Raw genomic sequence first — 17,958 nt, 5'->3', positions numbered from 1 at the left:
TATACATTTATGCTGGTGACAGTGTGATAGAGGGAGAGCAATGTTAATGATTCATTAGATGAACTGTGCTGCTTCGTTAACATGTGGAGTGATAGTCGAGATTTCTAATCAGTGAGACTGTCTCTATCTCCATATTCACTTGCACACAGGCATACCAGCACATCCACAGTCATGCATGTATTTATGTAGACACAGGTCTAAGAATACACATGCACATGTGTTGTAAGTTATCAAATAATCATTTAATAAATGTAATAGATTCAATTAAATGAAACAAGTTTGTGCCATATATGTTTTTTTTTGTTGTCATATTTTAACAGAATGGTGGAATGGATTCAAAAGCTGTCTTCTAAGATCACCCCAAAAATCACAGAATCATCTCCAGCACACCTATACTATACAGCAAAACTCCTTGAGTCAAATAAATCAAACTTTAAAGGGAACGTTCACCCAAATGAACTCGCCTTCATGCTGTTCCAAACGCGTATGACTTGCTTTCTTCTGTGGAACACAAAAGGAGATTTTTGGTATATAAATGAACATCGTAAATAATACAGGCTCTTTGTTGGGATTTGTGGCTCTATTAAAAACATTTAGCATCCAAGGAACCATTAGAATGCACAAAAGGGTCTTTATAGTGCAAAAAGGTTCTTTAGAACTATTAAAAATATATTTTAAGACACATTTTAACATCCTTTTGGAGTGTAAAAAAGGTTATTTGGGGTATTAAAGGGTTTGCCACACTAAGAATTTTTTTTTTAAGCAACTTTCACTAGATCTTTGGGGAAGAAGAAATAGTTATTCTATGGCATCACTGAGAAACCCCCTTTTTAGTCTGTCAAGCACCAAAAAGCACAAAAAAGCAGCATAAAAGTAGTTCATATTTTAACATTTAAATGCTCTATATTTAATCTCCTAAAATCATAGAATAGCTTTGTTTGATAAACAAGCAAAAACTGAAATCATTGATAAACTCTTCTTCCATATCTTATATGGAATAACACGATTAAAAAATTATAATGCAAAAAATGACAACAGCTAACACAAAGCTATCATATGACTTTACCAGATGTCTATTTTATGGTGCTTTTTTAGATCACTCTTGGACTTTGACATCAAAAATTCTACTGAAAATGTTCTTTTATTGTTCCGTGGCAACATTTTTGAGTCATATATATATTATTATATTTTTTGGGGGATAATGAAGACCTCAACCAATCACAGTTAAAATCCATACAAAAACAGCCCTATGTGGATCGGTGGAGGTTTTCATCATCTTTTGGCTCTTGTATGACAACATCAGTCTATTTAACCCTCTAACTGTTCTAAATGACTGCAGAACCATCTGGCCCCTGTGCGGTTGCCACGGCACCAGGCTCCAGGGGGCCTTTAGGCACATGCTGTGTGCTTCTAATGGTGAAACTCCTTCCCTATGTCACACTTCCTTTTTTATAGCAGAGAATGTATCAGCTATAAGATGAAAAAAAATACTGCAATAATGAAAACGAAACCCAAATTGAACTGAACGGAAAACAAGCCATTCAACTTCAAAAACAAAAAGAGAAAATCATCATTGGTGCTTTAACAACTTAATTTGTAACAACAAAAAATCTTATTGTCTCTTTAAAAAATATAAAAAACATGCATATGTGTTTTTCACCAATCAGGACACGCTCAGTTCCAACATTTTCTCTCGGCGATAGAACACAGGATAGATACCATTCATGCCTGATAGTCTACATACTTGATGTGGTTTAAAATTAGATTTCATCACAACTGAAAGAAATACGTTGTGTATTATGTCAGAAATATGTCGTCTTGGCAGACATCTGCATGGTCAGTTCAGAGCTGTTGGGTTTCTGAAAATTCCAGTTTTCCAAATGAAGGATTTTTTTCCCCAGAAGCGTCTCTATGTAAAAAATAATAATACTAATAATCTATATTATTATACACTAAACAACCCTGGTATTTATTTTTCTATCTATTTAGTGGCATTGTTCCTCCTGACTGGAAATATGGCTATTCAAAAAGACAACAGATAAATCAATGATTCATTCCAGTGAGATTGCTTGTTTTTTTTTTTAAATTTAATTATTTTTACTTATTATAATATATCCACATGCTTAATCTTATGTATGGCCCTTTTTTATAAAAAAAAAGAAGAAGAAAAAAAGAAAAAAGTTGTAATATTGTTTCACCCAGATAATCTCTTCTGTGCGCTTGTGCAGTTTTGTCTGCAGTCATATACTGTAATTAAGTTTCTTGGAATTGCTTGTTAATGTAATCCTTAAGATGGCTCTTTATTCATCTGAGTTGTAGAAAAAAAGGTACAAATATCCAAGCCTGTTCTCGTTAGCCTCCTTTTGCCTCCATGGTGTCTTTGGATAAGTAAACCACCCAGTACACCATGTTGAATGCCCCAAAGGACACTGGGAATAAAATACGTGCATATTCATCGATCTTGCTGGCTCCTCCGGCTGGAGGAGTGGCAGGTTGAGGTGCAGGCTTGGTTTCTTTCTTTTTAATATTCTCTAATTTAGGCCCCAGGAGATGATGAAGAGGTGCGGCGCCCGGAGTTGCAGCGGGCGATGGTTTCTCTGGAACTGTTGGCGTAGAGGGCGGGGCAGGCAGTGTTGTCTTGGACGCAGAGGATGAAGTGGCTGCATTTGATTGGCTGGCAGAACTGGGGCTGAGACGTGATTGGCTGGAAAAACTGCTGGTGCCCTCTGAGGTGAAGGATGATTGGCTGGTCAAGGTCGGTTTGGATGTGGCTGCTCCGCTCTTGCTAGACTTTTCGGTTCTTTGGGTCTTCTTAGAGTCTGGTTGAGACTGAACATTGGAGGTGACACGTTTCCGCAGGTTGCCATTAGTATCTGAGTTTTGCTGTTGGGTAAATTGGAGAAAAGGTAACTATAATGCACAACAGACAACTGTCAATAATGCTGTTCAAGTTGAAAATAATAGAATTAGTTATTGAAAAAAGCATGGATTTCATTATTTACATACTTAGTTCAAATAGTTCAGGCAAAAATGTAAATTGTATTTAAATGTACTCACCTTCAGGTCTTCCAAGATGTATATGAGCTTGTGTTTTCATTTGAACAGATTTGGAAATGTTTTGCATTACATCACTTGATCATCAGTGGATCCTCTGCAGTGAATGGGTGCCGTTAGAATGAGAGTCCAGACAGCTGATAAAAACATCACAATAATCCACAAGTAATCCACACGTCTGTAGTCCGTTGTTTTAACGCTAACGTCGCTTCTGGCCGAAATACAAGTCTGTAATCCATAACAACGCTTCCTTGATTGTGATGTTTTTTATCAGCTGTTGGGACTCTGATTCTGACGGCACCCATTCACTTCAGAGGATCCATTGGTGAGCAAGTGATCTAACAAACAAGTTTGTTTTGATAAAGAAACAAACTCCTCTACATCTTGGATGGCCTGAGGGCGAGCACATTTTTAGAAAAAGTTCATTTTGGGCTGAACAACACTGACAGTAACTTTAAAATCTTAAAGCAAACAAAGGTACAAAAATAACACTTTGTCTTCTGTAATATGAAGCAATATAAAATCAATTTATTGTTTAATAATATTTTCAAAAGACTGCATTTCCACATCTGAGCTGCCAAACCTTTATTTTAATGAGAAGACACGTAAGAAACTTGTATCGTAATCACGTAATCAAACTGGTCAAATCAAAGCACATTCATAACCCACTTGACAAAGACCATTTTATTACAGCCAAAAGAATACAACTTTTTTATGTACACAAATAATATTTCATGCAGTGAGCATGTGTCTGTAACGAGCAAATGAACAGACGTCATGCTTGCAGTAACGTTCAGGGCTGTAAGGAGCTTTTATGATCAGATGGTTTGCTCTTTGTGGGTGTATGGAGGAGGAGGGTGGAGCTATTCTATAAACAGCTTTTTCATATAAACAAGCACAAGAGAGATGAGTTCACTCAGTGTGTGTGCTCTTGTTTTAGTGACATATGCAGGACACAACTCTGTATAATGACAGACGGTTTTTATACTGTACAAACTGTATATTCCATGGCCCTACACCAAAAATGCCATTTTAAAATATATTCAGATTGAAAACAGTTATTTTAATTTGTGATAATATTCAACAATATAACTAATAAATAATAATTTATAAATGGGACTTCTTTAAATGAATAAATAAAATCAGGACACTGTAAATCAGGATATATATATATCATATATCATGTATCATTATTTTTCTCACTGGACCTGATAACCCAGTTTCACCCTGATATTTTTCACCATTTCCTCTGAGAAATGAACAGTTGGCAAAGTGTAATTGGTGTCTCGTGGTGTGTGGAAAATATGTTAGCGCAAGCTGTGAGGAGAGACAGAAAGAGACTTATACACAGCTCTGAGAGATGTAAACGTTGTCCAAATTCCTGTACCTTCATAGTATTTAATATTTTTGATAAAGATCTTAACTTCTCTGTTGAAAAACATTCTGTGCATATTGTATATAAATCTGCCATGTTGTTAAACAAGAGCTTACTTTTTTAAACTATAAGAAACACATTTCTTGGTAACTACAGTAACTACAGTCACCTACACTTAAAGGTCCTATGACATGAAAATGTCACTTTCTGAGGTTTTTTAAGATTAATATGAGTTCCCCTAGCCTGTATACGGTCCCCAAGTTTCTAGAAATTTGAATCGGTGTAAATCGAGATTTTTCTATCTTTCTCTGCCTTTGAGAAAATGGAAGCTCAATCAGGATGATCTTGAATCTCCTCGTTGAAATCTGTTATTTCAATTGTGATTTAACTACAGAGAGCGATCAAGGAAAGCTCGCTTTTTTTCCGGAGCTGTTACACATCGCGAGTATATCTGCACACTTGCCCAAACTGCCGTTACAATGAATGACACTGTTATGCTGCACAACGGAGCTCTAACTGTATTCATGTGTTTGCTGTTAGCTGTGGTGAAAGCATTTTGTGAGATAACGTGTTGCAATAATGACGAGATCACTGCATCCACGCGATAAACAGACTCTGTCTACTCAATGCTCATCACTGCAGCCTTTCATGTGATGGGAAAAGATTGAAATTTTTTTTATATAATCCACACTTCCACGATTCGTTAATCTCGTCGGTTGTAATAGTAAAAAAATAAAATAAAAATAATATATATATATATATATATATATATATATATATATATATATATATATATATATAACGTTATATTTGAGAGGGGTTCCACATGAACGCATTTCAAATGCAAAGATGTCAGCCAATCACAACAGTTGTGGTTTACTCGGAGTCTCACAGCAGACACGCCCCTTCAAACAGAGCATTCAAGCCAGAGGGCTAATATCAGGATCTAAAAATGCTTTTTATTTCTAAATTTTAAATGTAAAAATCATACTAACAATATAAGTACACCTAAGAGAACATTAAAAAGCATAGTATCCATGTCATGGGACCTTTAAAAAGAACCTCCTGGTTTACACATATTTCACAACTCCACTCCAATGGCCCAATGTGTCAAATTCAAATCTCAGCAGATGTAGTACTCGGACACAGGGATTAAACATGATTTCTAGGATTAAACCCATAATGCTGAGTTCATGTCATTTCCCTGATCATTCGTATATTTTACTTGTCTTTTGTTTACTTTGTTTTGTCTCACTTTTCTGTCTTTTTAGGAAAAGAACCGTGCTGACCATGTGATGTACGTACAAAGACTTAAATTGATCCATATTAGGATTTCTTCTTAAATGTTACTTAATGGGTATATATATATATATATATATATATATTTTATAGAGTATTTTCAAAAGTAATGTATTCCTATGATGCAAAATTATGCATCATAACTCCTGGCTTCAGTGTCACATAACTCTTCATTAATCATTCCGATTTATGCTGATTTGGAGATCATTTATTGTCAGTTATTACTGGTGCTAAACTATAAATAATGGTTATTATTATCAATGTTGAAAACAGTTGTGCAGATTCATATTTTTGTGGAAATGGTAAATGGACTGCATTTATATAGCGCTTTCAACAGACCACATGGCCATCCAAAGCGCTTTACAATTTGCCTCACATTCACCCATTCACACACTCATTCATACACCGACTGCGGTGTCATTTATTCAAGGCGCCATCCAGCTCGTCGGGAGCAGCTGGGCTTAGGTGTCTTGCTCAAGGACACCTTGACACTTGGTCAGGTGGAGCCGGGGATTGAACCACCAACCTTCCGGTTTGAAATATTAATCTTTTTTAACTTTTTTAAAAGTCACCTTTGAGCAATTTAAGGCATCCTTGGTAAATAGAAATATTAATTAACTAATGATAGGGTATCAATTTCCACAACAATATGAAGCAGCACAACTGTTTTCAACATTCATAATAATAAGAACTGTTTCTTGAGCAGCAAATCAGAGTATTATTATGAATTCTGAAGGATCATGTGACACTAAAGACTGGAGTAATGATGCTAAAAATTCAGCTTTGCATCACAGAAATGAATTAAATTTTAAACTGTAATAATATTTAATTAGCTTCTGATTAAATAAATACAGCCTTGGTGAGAATAAGAGACTTCTTTCAAAAAAAAGAAAAAAAAAAAAGAAAAAAAGAAAAAAAAGAAAAGTAGTTTGTAAAAACTATCTATGAAATTATGAAGCAGCACTGAAAACATGTTGTAAATTCCCAAACTGGATTATTTGTAATGTTTATAAAGTCGAACGTACAGTTCATGCTATGCTGAGCTCAACGACTGAGTCATACGAGCTCTGTTAACCTGCATCTGTCAGACTTTCACATTCACCGTAAAGATTCCCATCCTTACTCGGCTAATAAAAATGTGTGTTATGAGGAGCAGAAGATAGAGAGGGAGAAGAGTTACTGGTGATTTTAGAGTCTTACAGAGAGCCACCATTAGATAAGGTACATTAACATATTTAACAGCCAGTAGAAATAAATGACATAAAAACAGGCCCGAAATACATCACATCAACAGTTAGAAAGACACACTTTCACTAAGTCTCACAGCTGTCAGCATGTGCCACTTCTAATCCGGCATCTCTGCTTATGCACAATATCCCAGCAAAAGATGAAATCCACAGCTCTCTCATTATGCTGTCCTTTCAGTTGAAATTAAAATAACATTCAGTTTGCAGAAGTACCATGATGAAACTCTAGCTATGAATGGTCATCATACAATGCAAAAAATTAAATAAATAATAATAATAATACTTCCTTTCTCCCTCCCTTTTCTTTTTAAAAGCATATTGCTTTTACACATCATACTTTTTAATCTATACCAATAAAGTTAATTGAAAAAAAGTTATACATTAAAGTTAACTATTTATTGCAGTGGTGATAACCTGAATGCAGAATGTGCTGTCATGACAATAATGCAAAAAATGTAATAAAATAATTAATGACTTATGAAATAGATTTCCTTTTCTTTTTGCAAAATTAAAAATATAAATTTTAGTCTTATTTGGTACAATACATAAAGCATCAATTACATGAATTACAAATGAATTACAAAACCTAATGCACATTTTGTTGCACCAGACCTGGAAAATCCTTTCTTCTTTTAATGTATGTATGTATGTGTGTGTATATATATATATATATATATATATATATATATATATATATATATATATATATATATATATATATATATCAAATGTATTTTTATGCTTCTAAGTATCAGTAAGAAGGAATCTTTCTATAGGACTTTTTTTGATGTACAGCATAACATTTCACACACTTTGAGACATGGCAAATTTAAAAGCAAGAACTATGTGTTTTATAATGTATATTTAGTCTCTGTAATGTGTGTAACATCATCTCACCTGTAGAACCTCCTCTGTGTCTTTAGCTTTGCCTGACCGTGTGGAGCTCTTGGCGGCGGCTGCGGCCTGTTTTCTCTTGGCTCTCTCTGCCTGAACGTTGGTGAGGTAGTTCACAGCTGCAAACTCGATGAGAGCAGAGAAAACGAAAGCGAAACACACAGCGATGAACCAATCCATGGCAGTGGCATACGAGACCTTGGGCAGAGAGTGCCGAGCGCTGATGCTGAGGGTCGTCATTGTGAGAACAGTGGTGATACCTGTTAGAAAAGCATATTAAAAATATTAATTACAATAACTAGTAGCAAATGTTACTAAATTGTGAGTGTACAAGCTTGAACATGAATGTGTGTTTATGGTTGTGTATTATAAAAATGTGTGTGAATGTATGCATACTCATGACCTGTGAACCGCTTTATATGATGTGCTTTTTAAAATGAACATAGTCTGTAATGAATTGATATGAGCATACAGCTTTTAATGGTAATTTCTACTAAATGATTGTACAAAATATTTATTGCTTTCAACCAGGTAAAAATACTTCACCTCTGACTGCAAATCATAAATGTAAACAAACAGTTTGAGAATCACTCTAATAGTCCATAAGTGTCCATTAGCTATTATACCTTTATTCTCTTCTCTTTCATATCTATGTCTCCCTCTGGAGTGCTTTAAAACTGACCACCATACAACAATGTAATTTGTTGAGAGTTTAACATCAAGTTAAGTTGATGAGGAAAACAATTAGTGCTTCATCAGTTGACCACAAAAGTCCATGCCATTAGGCCAACAGAAGCAATGGGTTATAAAGACACAATAAGGCACAATGATGCAGTAATTGAAAAAATACACTCTATAGAAAATTAAAATTGTGTTATCATTTACTTAGCTTTAGTCATTCCAAACCTATATGAGTTTCTTTCTTTCTTTTTTTTTCTACTGAACACAAAATAAAACACCAAACAGTTGATGGTAGCCATCAGGCAGCAAGGAAGTCGACCGGAAGTTGAAGTCGGCCGCGTGCCGCCATCTTTTAGCAGAACTTCACTTGGATTAGCATCCCATTGACATCACATTCATTTTGGCGTCACTTTGACAGCTAATTACTTTACATCTGAGGTGTTTAAAGACTCCATTTGTCCATTATTTATTTCTAAAGATACACGACAATGTATAAAGGGCTCCATTACCTTCTATGTTACATTATGGCCCCATAGAAACAGTTTTTGCAAAAATAGGCTAACAATTGCGTCATAACCACTCGACTCTCTGTCACACAGTACAGAAATTACCGTACAGACAGGAGAAGAAGCTCGCAGGCAATTAACTTAATATGGCGTACTGGCGTTATATTTTAATATACTATACAAAGTAATTAATCAGAATACTTCTGCTTACTGACGCCAAAGAACTCCCGCTCAAGCTCGCCATCTCTGCAAGATTAACGATGGCAGTTTGTACGCACAGCTACTAGAAGATTTACATCTGTCAGACAGGTTGCTGATGTCATCAAGCTTAGTTTGAGTCAGAAACGGAAGTGCTAAAAATCGCTAAAAATGGGCTTCACTTGTCTCAATTGAGTTCCAATGTGGTCGCTGTGTCCATTTCTTTAACTGTCTATGGTAGCCATTGACTACCATAGCATTTGTATTTCCTACTATGAAAATCACTGGCTACCAGCAACAGTTTGCTTTCCAATATTCTTCCAAATATATTCTTCTGTGTTCACCAAAAGAAAAAAAATCTCATCTGGATTTGGAAAAACATCAGGGTAAGTAAATGATTTTAATTTTTAGGTAGACTATCCCTTTAAAGTCTTCATGAAATGGTATGTATTCACAACCAATTTTAGACCCATAACCAGTTCACCTGATACCGATACTTTTATTTTTTGGTACTTGCCGATACCAAGTACCGATACCGATATTTTTTATTTAAAATGTTGGCATAAAAATAAGTTATACATTGTTCATATAATGTTTTATTTTATTTATTTATTTTTATTTTTATTTTTTACAAACGTGAGTTTTGAGCAGTGTAGAATAGTGCTTGTTGTTTGTTGTTTCTCTGATCACAAATGCAGACATGGTTTTATGTTTACGCTGCATGATATGTAATGCAAAGTGTAGAAACACAGTATAAGTCATTCTAATCAGTAATTATGTCCCCATTAGATGCAACAAATGCCTCATTTTTAATGGGTTTTATTGGTTTTGTCTAGTCATGCTGGGGCATGGCATCACAGTATGTTAAGGGACATAACATTTCTGTGACACGCTTGAGGTATTCGGCCAATCATAACGCACTGGATATCTGGCCAATCAGAGCACACCTTGCTTTTCAGAACAATGAGCTTTGTGAAAATCGACACGTTTCAGAAAAGCGGGGCATAGAGGAGCAACAATAATGAACATTATATGGAAAATAATGTGTTTTTCTTAACCTTAAACCACATAAACACATTGCATTACACCAAATACACAAAATAATGTTATTTTTAGCAACACCACATGACCCCTTTAACATGTTCTTCACACTATGGTTCAGTTAAAAAACGGATCAATAAAAGGTATTTTGCTTGTAATAATGTGTAATAATGTAATAATAGTGTAATAATAACTTGGAATAACTGGTGCAAACAACAATATGCAGGGGAAGCATTTTCCTCTTTTTAATATTTATTGTATTATTCGCATGTGGATTTTTTTTTTAAACAGAAGAAAAAATATAGTTCTCTGCAATTAATGAAGAATTTTCAGCTTTAAGAACTTCTCCAAGCATTCAATTTTTTGGTCCATGTTCTAGGTTTATTCGGTTTATTTAGTCATACTGTGGGCCTGACATAAATGTTAAAGGTCAGATCAAAAATGAGGTAGATGTCTTCAGCAGTAACACTTTAAACCACCAGGGGGAGTCGGGAATTCACTCTTAACCTGAATGTCTGAAGTTGGAAGCATTTTTCTCTCAGTGAAACTAAACCCTGCCACAGAGCAGTGAGCATGCCAGACGTGAGTCACACATACACCAACACACAAATCACGGAGGCAGCCAGTATCCCTTCTCCTCCCACACACACTCACAGAATCTCTCTCGACTCACACATAAACCTTCATGCATACACTAATAAAACATAAGAAAACACACATACAAACCTCTCGCACATCAAGCCAGCCCCGCACACAATACAAACACACTCTCCCACATATTCTCTCTGCATTCTGGAGTTTGCAAGACGTTAGAAATAAACACGGACATAAAAAAGGCACTTTCACATTTTTAATTTGCTGTTTGTTGATTGGCGTGCCAGCTGTTTTCTTTCCATTTGAAATTAAACCAGTCAAGAACATTTCTGGGTCAGTTTCAATTCAAAATCAAACTAATTAAAATAAGCTTAAAACCAAAGCCTGGCTTGATGTTTTTTTTATTGTTGGCATTAGCATTATTTCCATGACAACTAAGCACATTTGTCCTCAATTCTCATTATTGTAATGCAAACAAAATCAAATTTTCATTACTCTAATGTGTAAAGAAATTATACATGATAGTCAGCTTTTATGTTGATTTTCATGAAAACATAGTATTACAGTACTACTGTAATAGTGTAAAAATACAACATTGCTACACTACAGCAATGAATATATATATATATATATATATATATATATATATATATATATATATATATATATATATACTTCTAACACTAGCTTGCTCTATTCTTTTTCTATTCTATTTGTTGTCTTTTTATTTATTATATTATTTAAAAGCCCTTGCTATGTGTTCTGCGTTTAAGCTAACTGAGACTTGTTATAGCACTTACATATCATTGCTCTTTTTTTTATTTTAATTGCTTCCATTGTCCTCATTTGTTAGTTGCTTTGGATAAAAGTGTCTCCTAATTGACTAAATGTAAATGTAAATGTAATGTAGTCTTTGCAACTTTACAGATCTCATTTATGCACCAAGAGCTTGTAACACTCCAAACAGAAAGGAAAATTTAAAAACGCATCTTATGACCCCTTTAATTTATAATTTACATATGAAGGTTAGAATTAGTATAAATATATGGGAAAGTGTTTAATTTTCTGTTTGTTTTTCTTAATATTTAACATTTATTTAAACAAACAAACTATATATATATATATATATATATATATATATATATATATATATATATATATGGTAAATTTAGTATACATTTTAATAAAAAAAATATTAAACAATAATAACAATCTCATGGATCCACAACAGGCTTAATGTTCTTAAAATTTCAAATGTTAAATAATTTGAATATTATGATATATATATATATATATTTTTTTATATTTTACTAAAAATAAAATAATTTATTAAATTATTGAATCATTATAAAATAAAAATGTTAAACACTTGAATTCGGGGTAAATGATAACCTGGGCCTGTTCTCTATATTTGCACCCTATTATATTATAAAACTCATATCTCAAAGCTGCTCATCTCTACAGAAAATGCCTTTGGTGAGCAGCATTCTCTTTGTCTCTTTCCTCACACAGAAGACAAACACAAGTGTTTTTCCATATATGTTAATTTTTGTTAGTAACAGCAAAATATCAAAACCACGAAAAAAACAGTGAAGTTAACATCTTCACCTGAGTTACTTTACTACAGCGGTAAAGAGATACCGCTAGTGCTCTTGGTGGCTCTCAGACCTGCGGGATTTGCACTGAGCTCAGGTTCAAATAAAAACAAATCCATGTTGAAACTGCCTATATGATGAGCTCAGAGCTCCGGAGAATAATCCACACTCTCTGGAAAACTTCACACGATCACCACGCACTCACAAACACCCACATGCAGACTGATCTGGAACGATCAATAGGTACATCACAGGCTACATTTAGCCAGGGGTGCTGGATGTGTTGTGCACTGCCGGATCCACAGTGCTGTGAGAGCTTTGCTTTAGTGCTCTTATGCGACTGGCTGAGAAGAATGAGAGAGCTCTGTCACCAAAACAAATGTTAATGGAACAAACAAAAGGAGTTACAAAGCAGGACACGACCATCAATCAGCTGCTAACTAACAGTAAAAGTAACAAATTTATAGAAAACGTTTACCGAAAAAGGCAATTCTGTCAATATTTCATCACCCTCATGCCATTCCATACTGTCTTTTTTTTTTTTGGTATTCTGTGAACTTTGCTTCTGAAGATGTGCCATGACAGATTTGATGTCAATGACACCAAACAACATTGGATTTCATTATAACATTACATTTTATTTGTTTTCCACAGATGAACAAAAGTCTAACAAGTTTGACATTACTAGAAAATAGTAAAAGATGAGTAAACAATGACAGTATTTACTATGATTATTACAGTATTTTGTATAGGATTCTACACCCCCAGCTGCTTTTTAGAAAGTGTTGCAAAAGTTAAACACACTATTGTAGCTTTATATCTTAAATGTTCTGGGTAGATAAAAATAAATAAAATTAAATAAATAAATAAATCATTTTATTGAACACTCCCAAACTAATTTCAAACTACATTGTGATGACAAAAGGTAGAAAAAAACAATCAGTAATGGAGCCATTTGGAAGCCAGTAACCTTCCAAAATACACTCGAGCCATGTGTAGAGAAAGCAAAATATGGAAGTCATCCCAGAACAGATAAATAACAGATCATTGTGGTCTCCTGCTGCGTCCATTCTGAACATGCAACAGCCATCAAAAACCCACTCTGTCATTACCCAGAAACCCCTTCACTAAGCACACTTCCATCTAGGCCATGAAAATCCGTTCCTCTGGACTGTGTCCAAGCGCACTGCTCTGTTAGTAGCCATCTGAAGATGGGTCATTGTTACACTTTTCCAGTGGAGAATGAGAGCGTGCTATTCTCAGCATCTCCAGTGCCCCAGGTGAAGTGTGGAAGGAAACAGGAGGTGCATGCACGAGTGTATGCGAGTGTGAATGAGTGTCTGCGGATGTAGTAGTGTTTTGTCGTGTTTGCAGCAGACAGATTAGGTCACAGCACATAAAGGGTATTCAGGACTGACCAGGCACATGGTGCTAAAATATCTATGGAAATGAACAGGACAGTTTAGTACGAAGAAGAAAAGAGACTAGTAGTGTACAAATCCACACATGCATCACACACGAGAAAGGCCTTTTCTTTTTTGTGATGTGCTTTTGGCTGTTCACAAAATAAGACATTCTAATGTGTGCATTGTGAACGTAGCAAGCTTGTTTCATATGTTATATTGGATTTACAAAAAAAAGTGTGTAAATTCTGCTGGATTTACACAAACAACTACATACCATAGCCAAATTAATGATAGTTTGTGTAATCAGTTAAGCAAAGAATAACAAAAAAACTAAAAAATTGCAGTTCCAAATCAGCATCCCCCTGGAAACGCCTCTCACACACTGATCACAACACCTGTGCGTGATGAGTGGTGCACCTGGAGCTCGTTCCCACCGGCTACAAAACCAGAATAAGAGGCTTTCAAGGCGAGTTGGACTGAAGGTCTAGAAGGCTCTAACATACCTCTTTTTTGCTCACTTACAGACTCATAAGGCATCTCAGGAGAGTGACATTCACCACAGCACCGCACCCCATGAACACAAAGTGGAAGCCTGCACCTGTCACCTGAGCATGTGAGATCAGTTATGTGTGTTAATAAATAACCCTCTGGGGCACTTTCCAGCAGTACAGAGTCTGTGTTCTCATTCACCCTGCGACATATGGTGGAGAATGCGGGAATGGCAGGTAAAATGAGGGGAAGTGGGGAAGTGAAGTGACATTCAGCCAAGTATGGTGACCCATACTCAGAATTTGTGCTCTGCATTTAACCCATCCGAAATGGACACACACAGAGCAGTGAACACACACACACACTGTGAGCACACACCCGGAGCAGTGGGCAGCCATTTATGCTGCGGCGCCCGGGGAGCAGTTGGGGGTTCGATGCCTTGCTCAAGGGGCACCTAAGTCGTGGTATTGAAGGTGGAGAGAGAACTGTACATGCACTACCCCCACCCACAATTCCGTCCGGCCCGAGACTAGAACCCACAACCCTTCGATTGGGAGTCCAACCCTCTAACCATTAGGCCACGACTTTCCCCGAGACACAGACTTGTGATCGCCAGGTTACTATTATGATCTCTCTGTTTCACCTATTAGAACCACTTTCTTTGCTTCTCAGATGGTGAGGATTCAGGCTCCCCAACTCGCCTGACTGGCCCACCTGTGGCTCCTTGTCGGGTTGCCCACCGCAGATCAAGTGGCATAGAAGGTCACTGTGAATTGGCTGTTACGAGCACTGCCCTCAGGACATCGCAACCCTGGTCGAAGCCATTGAGCTGACGAAAGCATTGAATGCCTGCGAAGCAGGGGAGAGAGCAGGCTTGACACCCCGCAGGGTGATGGAGCGACATCCACTCGAAGGTGCACCGCGACCAGTCAGCAGACCGACGGTCCCATACCTCGTCCAGCGGCCACGTACTGAGCCTGGATGACCGGGTGCCTTCTACACCACGAGGGCCCTTCCAGGGGGCCCAGCTGGATGGTGAATGTAAATGCAAAACCAGTTCGGGCCTTGCTGGATTCCGGCAGTTCGGTCACCTTGGTACATCCCACCATGGTGAAGCCTCAACCCGAGCAAAAATCACAGATACCACTCGCCTGCGTACATGGCCCGCATGGAAATGGATAGTGAGAGGGAGGGTGAATCCACCATCTGTCTACCTCTATATGTTTTCGCTGGTCACGCCAGGGGGCTCCTTCTGCCGAGAACAATGAGAAGACAACCGCCTGTGGAATTGTTGGGAACAAGTATGCCACATTGACGAGGTAGATGGGGTACTGGCCCCAAATACCCTTAGGGCTGTGCAAAAAAATCAAATGCGATTTTTTCATGCGCATCTCGTCAGTAAAGGCGCTCCTGTGATTTGAAGTACATCTCCAGCACATGCGTTCAGATCAGGGTTGCCAGGTTTTCAAACAAATCCTACCCATTTGATTCTCAAAACTAGTCCAAAACTAGCCCGATCACATTTACAGGAAGTTCCCCGATAAAAAATTGTGTCCCGGGGTTAAAAAACATTCGCATTTTAGGGGCTAAACATCCCTTTATTGGTATTGGGGTTGCTTCAACCCACGGACATAAAAAACAACCGCGGACTTGGCAACACTGGTTAAGGTTGAGCAGCATTTACTACACAGAGCCGTAGCCCACTGACAAACTAAACAAAATTGCACTTAAAATCGACAAAGAATCGCCACCGATTTTGAAATCGATTTTGTGTGGATTTTTAGTGAACTATGGTTCCCTATCTGTCGGTAACTTTTTTCATATTTGGCAGGGCTGCCCCCTTCGGGTGTTGTCGCCACTGCCGAATTGGACCCAGAGCTGACAGCCGTGCTTGCCCGGGCAGCTGTGAGCATCAGGATGGAGGTGAATGCACCGCACAGCCCTGAGTGCTCATGGCTGTTCGATTGGTTCTCGGTGTAGAGCATGGCTCACAACCACGTTTTTCTCTGGTTCCTTTCTTCCCGGATGTGCATGGGGAAGTGATGTAGTCGTGGATGGCCCCGGAAGTCACGAAACAGTACCTCGGGAAGGCGATGTCCACTGGTGCCATTTCGGGTTTAGCCTGGCCTGTATGAGAGACGTTGACAAAGTACACTTTCTCAACACTCCCATCTCCCAGGCTGTCCTGTGTGGCGACGCTGTCAGTGGCTGTGTCCTGCAGTTCCTAACAGAACAGAAGCACTGACTCAGGCCATACATCACATATCACCCCGATGTGATCCTCTGGTTGCAACCATTCCGTCGTGGGCAGTGCCTCAGCCTGCTCGTCGCAATGGGCGCCCCCCTCCATCCTCCACACCAGCTCCGCCCCATGCTGAGAGTTCTTGAAAGCCGGCGCGTCGAGCCCTGCGCAGGAAAGCGGCGTCCCCCGTGTCACTTCCACCTGCGAAGTCCTCTAGGAAGGTGACTAAGCGGCCCTGACACAGGCAATTCTGAGATGTGGGAGACTGCTCTTCAGGAGCTGGCGGAGACAGCGCCACTCCTTCCCCCAGAAGAGGGCCAAGGCTTGCGGGTTTACGATGAGCGTCACTCTGCCTCCTCATTCTCACCCAAAATACCCCCTTTTGCCAGTGATCAAGAGGTCATGGTTCGGAGACGCAACGTCTCTCCACGCATCTCTGGCCAGTTCCTCTGGGAACACGAGGAGTGTGGCTGTGATGACTCGGAATGTGATGCCTTTTGGGCCAACTGACACAACCCCCCATCGCTACACCATGCATATGTACATGTACATACAAACATATGTCGACTGTCCCTCAGGTACGAGTTTTCTTGGGGTTGGCGGCTACTACTGATGCTTCATTCCTAACTTCTCCTCTATAGCCTGTCCCCTGTAAGACCTAACCAGGAAAGGGAAAGATAGTCTGGACCCCGGAAACCAATGCCACATTCCAGATCCTGAAAATGGCCCTGACGTCGTCCCCTGTCTTATACTGTCTTAACTTCAGCTGCCCCTTCACCCTGTACACCGACATCTCCGACACTTACATATAGTCTTGTTTTCCATTACAAATACTAAACCTTCTTTTTTTAAATCAAGATATATTTAATTGAGAAGCAAAATTAATGAGATATTAAAACACCTAAAAATTAAGTATATATATATTAAGAAAAGTACACTTAATTCAATGGAAAAAAAGTATTATTTTTTTCTGACCCCACTGACAATTTTTTTCTTTCTTGTTTGAATCATAAACTCACTTTATTTTGATACACTGCTCAGCAAACAAGAACTCATTTGTATCTTCATTTAAGAATGTTTACATATTTTCCTTGGAAAAAAAGGCAAGATTAATGAGTAAATAATTTTTTTGTAGTGTCTGAAACCATCTTTTGAAAATATGATTCAATAACTTTCACTGAATTAGAAAAAAAAACATTTTATATGAAGTGTGAAACTATAATATACACACACTTGCTCACATTTTGTTTTAATTTTATCCTGCAACACATATAAACCAAACTCTCTCTCGTTTTTATAGCATTGGGAATCGCCAACTGACACAACCCCCCATCGCT

The 17,958-nt window shown here is 37.7% G+C and overlaps 1 protein-coding gene across 1 annotated transcript in view; it reads right to left on the bottom strand.

The window, feature by feature from the left end:
- Nucleotides 1-220: 220 nt before the first annotated feature.
- LOC128027686 (gamma-aminobutyric acid receptor subunit alpha-6) overlaps nucleotides 221-17,958 on the bottom strand; it is a 35,468-nt gene continuing 17,730 nt past the window's right edge. The window contains exons 8-9 of the mRNA XM_052615495.1: nucleotides 7,873-8,129; nucleotides 221-2,883 (exon numbers count right to left, since the gene is read on the bottom strand). Coding sequence (XP_052471455.1) covers nucleotides 2,353-2,883; nucleotides 7,873-8,129 — 788 coding nt within the window. The 3' untranslated portion in view covers nucleotides 221-2,352. The remainder of the gene's footprint in view (nucleotides 2,884-7,872; nucleotides 8,130-17,958) is intronic.

Source organism: Carassius gibelio, chromosome A14 (genome assembly GCF_023724105.1).
Source record: "Carassius gibelio isolate Cgi1373 ecotype wild population from Czech Republic chromosome A14, carGib1.2-hapl.c, whole genome shotgun sequence".
Classification (NCBI taxonomy): Eukaryota; Metazoa; Chordata; class Actinopteri; order Cypriniformes; family Cyprinidae; genus Carassius; species Carassius gibelio.
The sequence above is the reverse complement of the archived record's forward strand: the minus strand, read 5'-3'. Positions and strand labels throughout refer to the sequence as shown.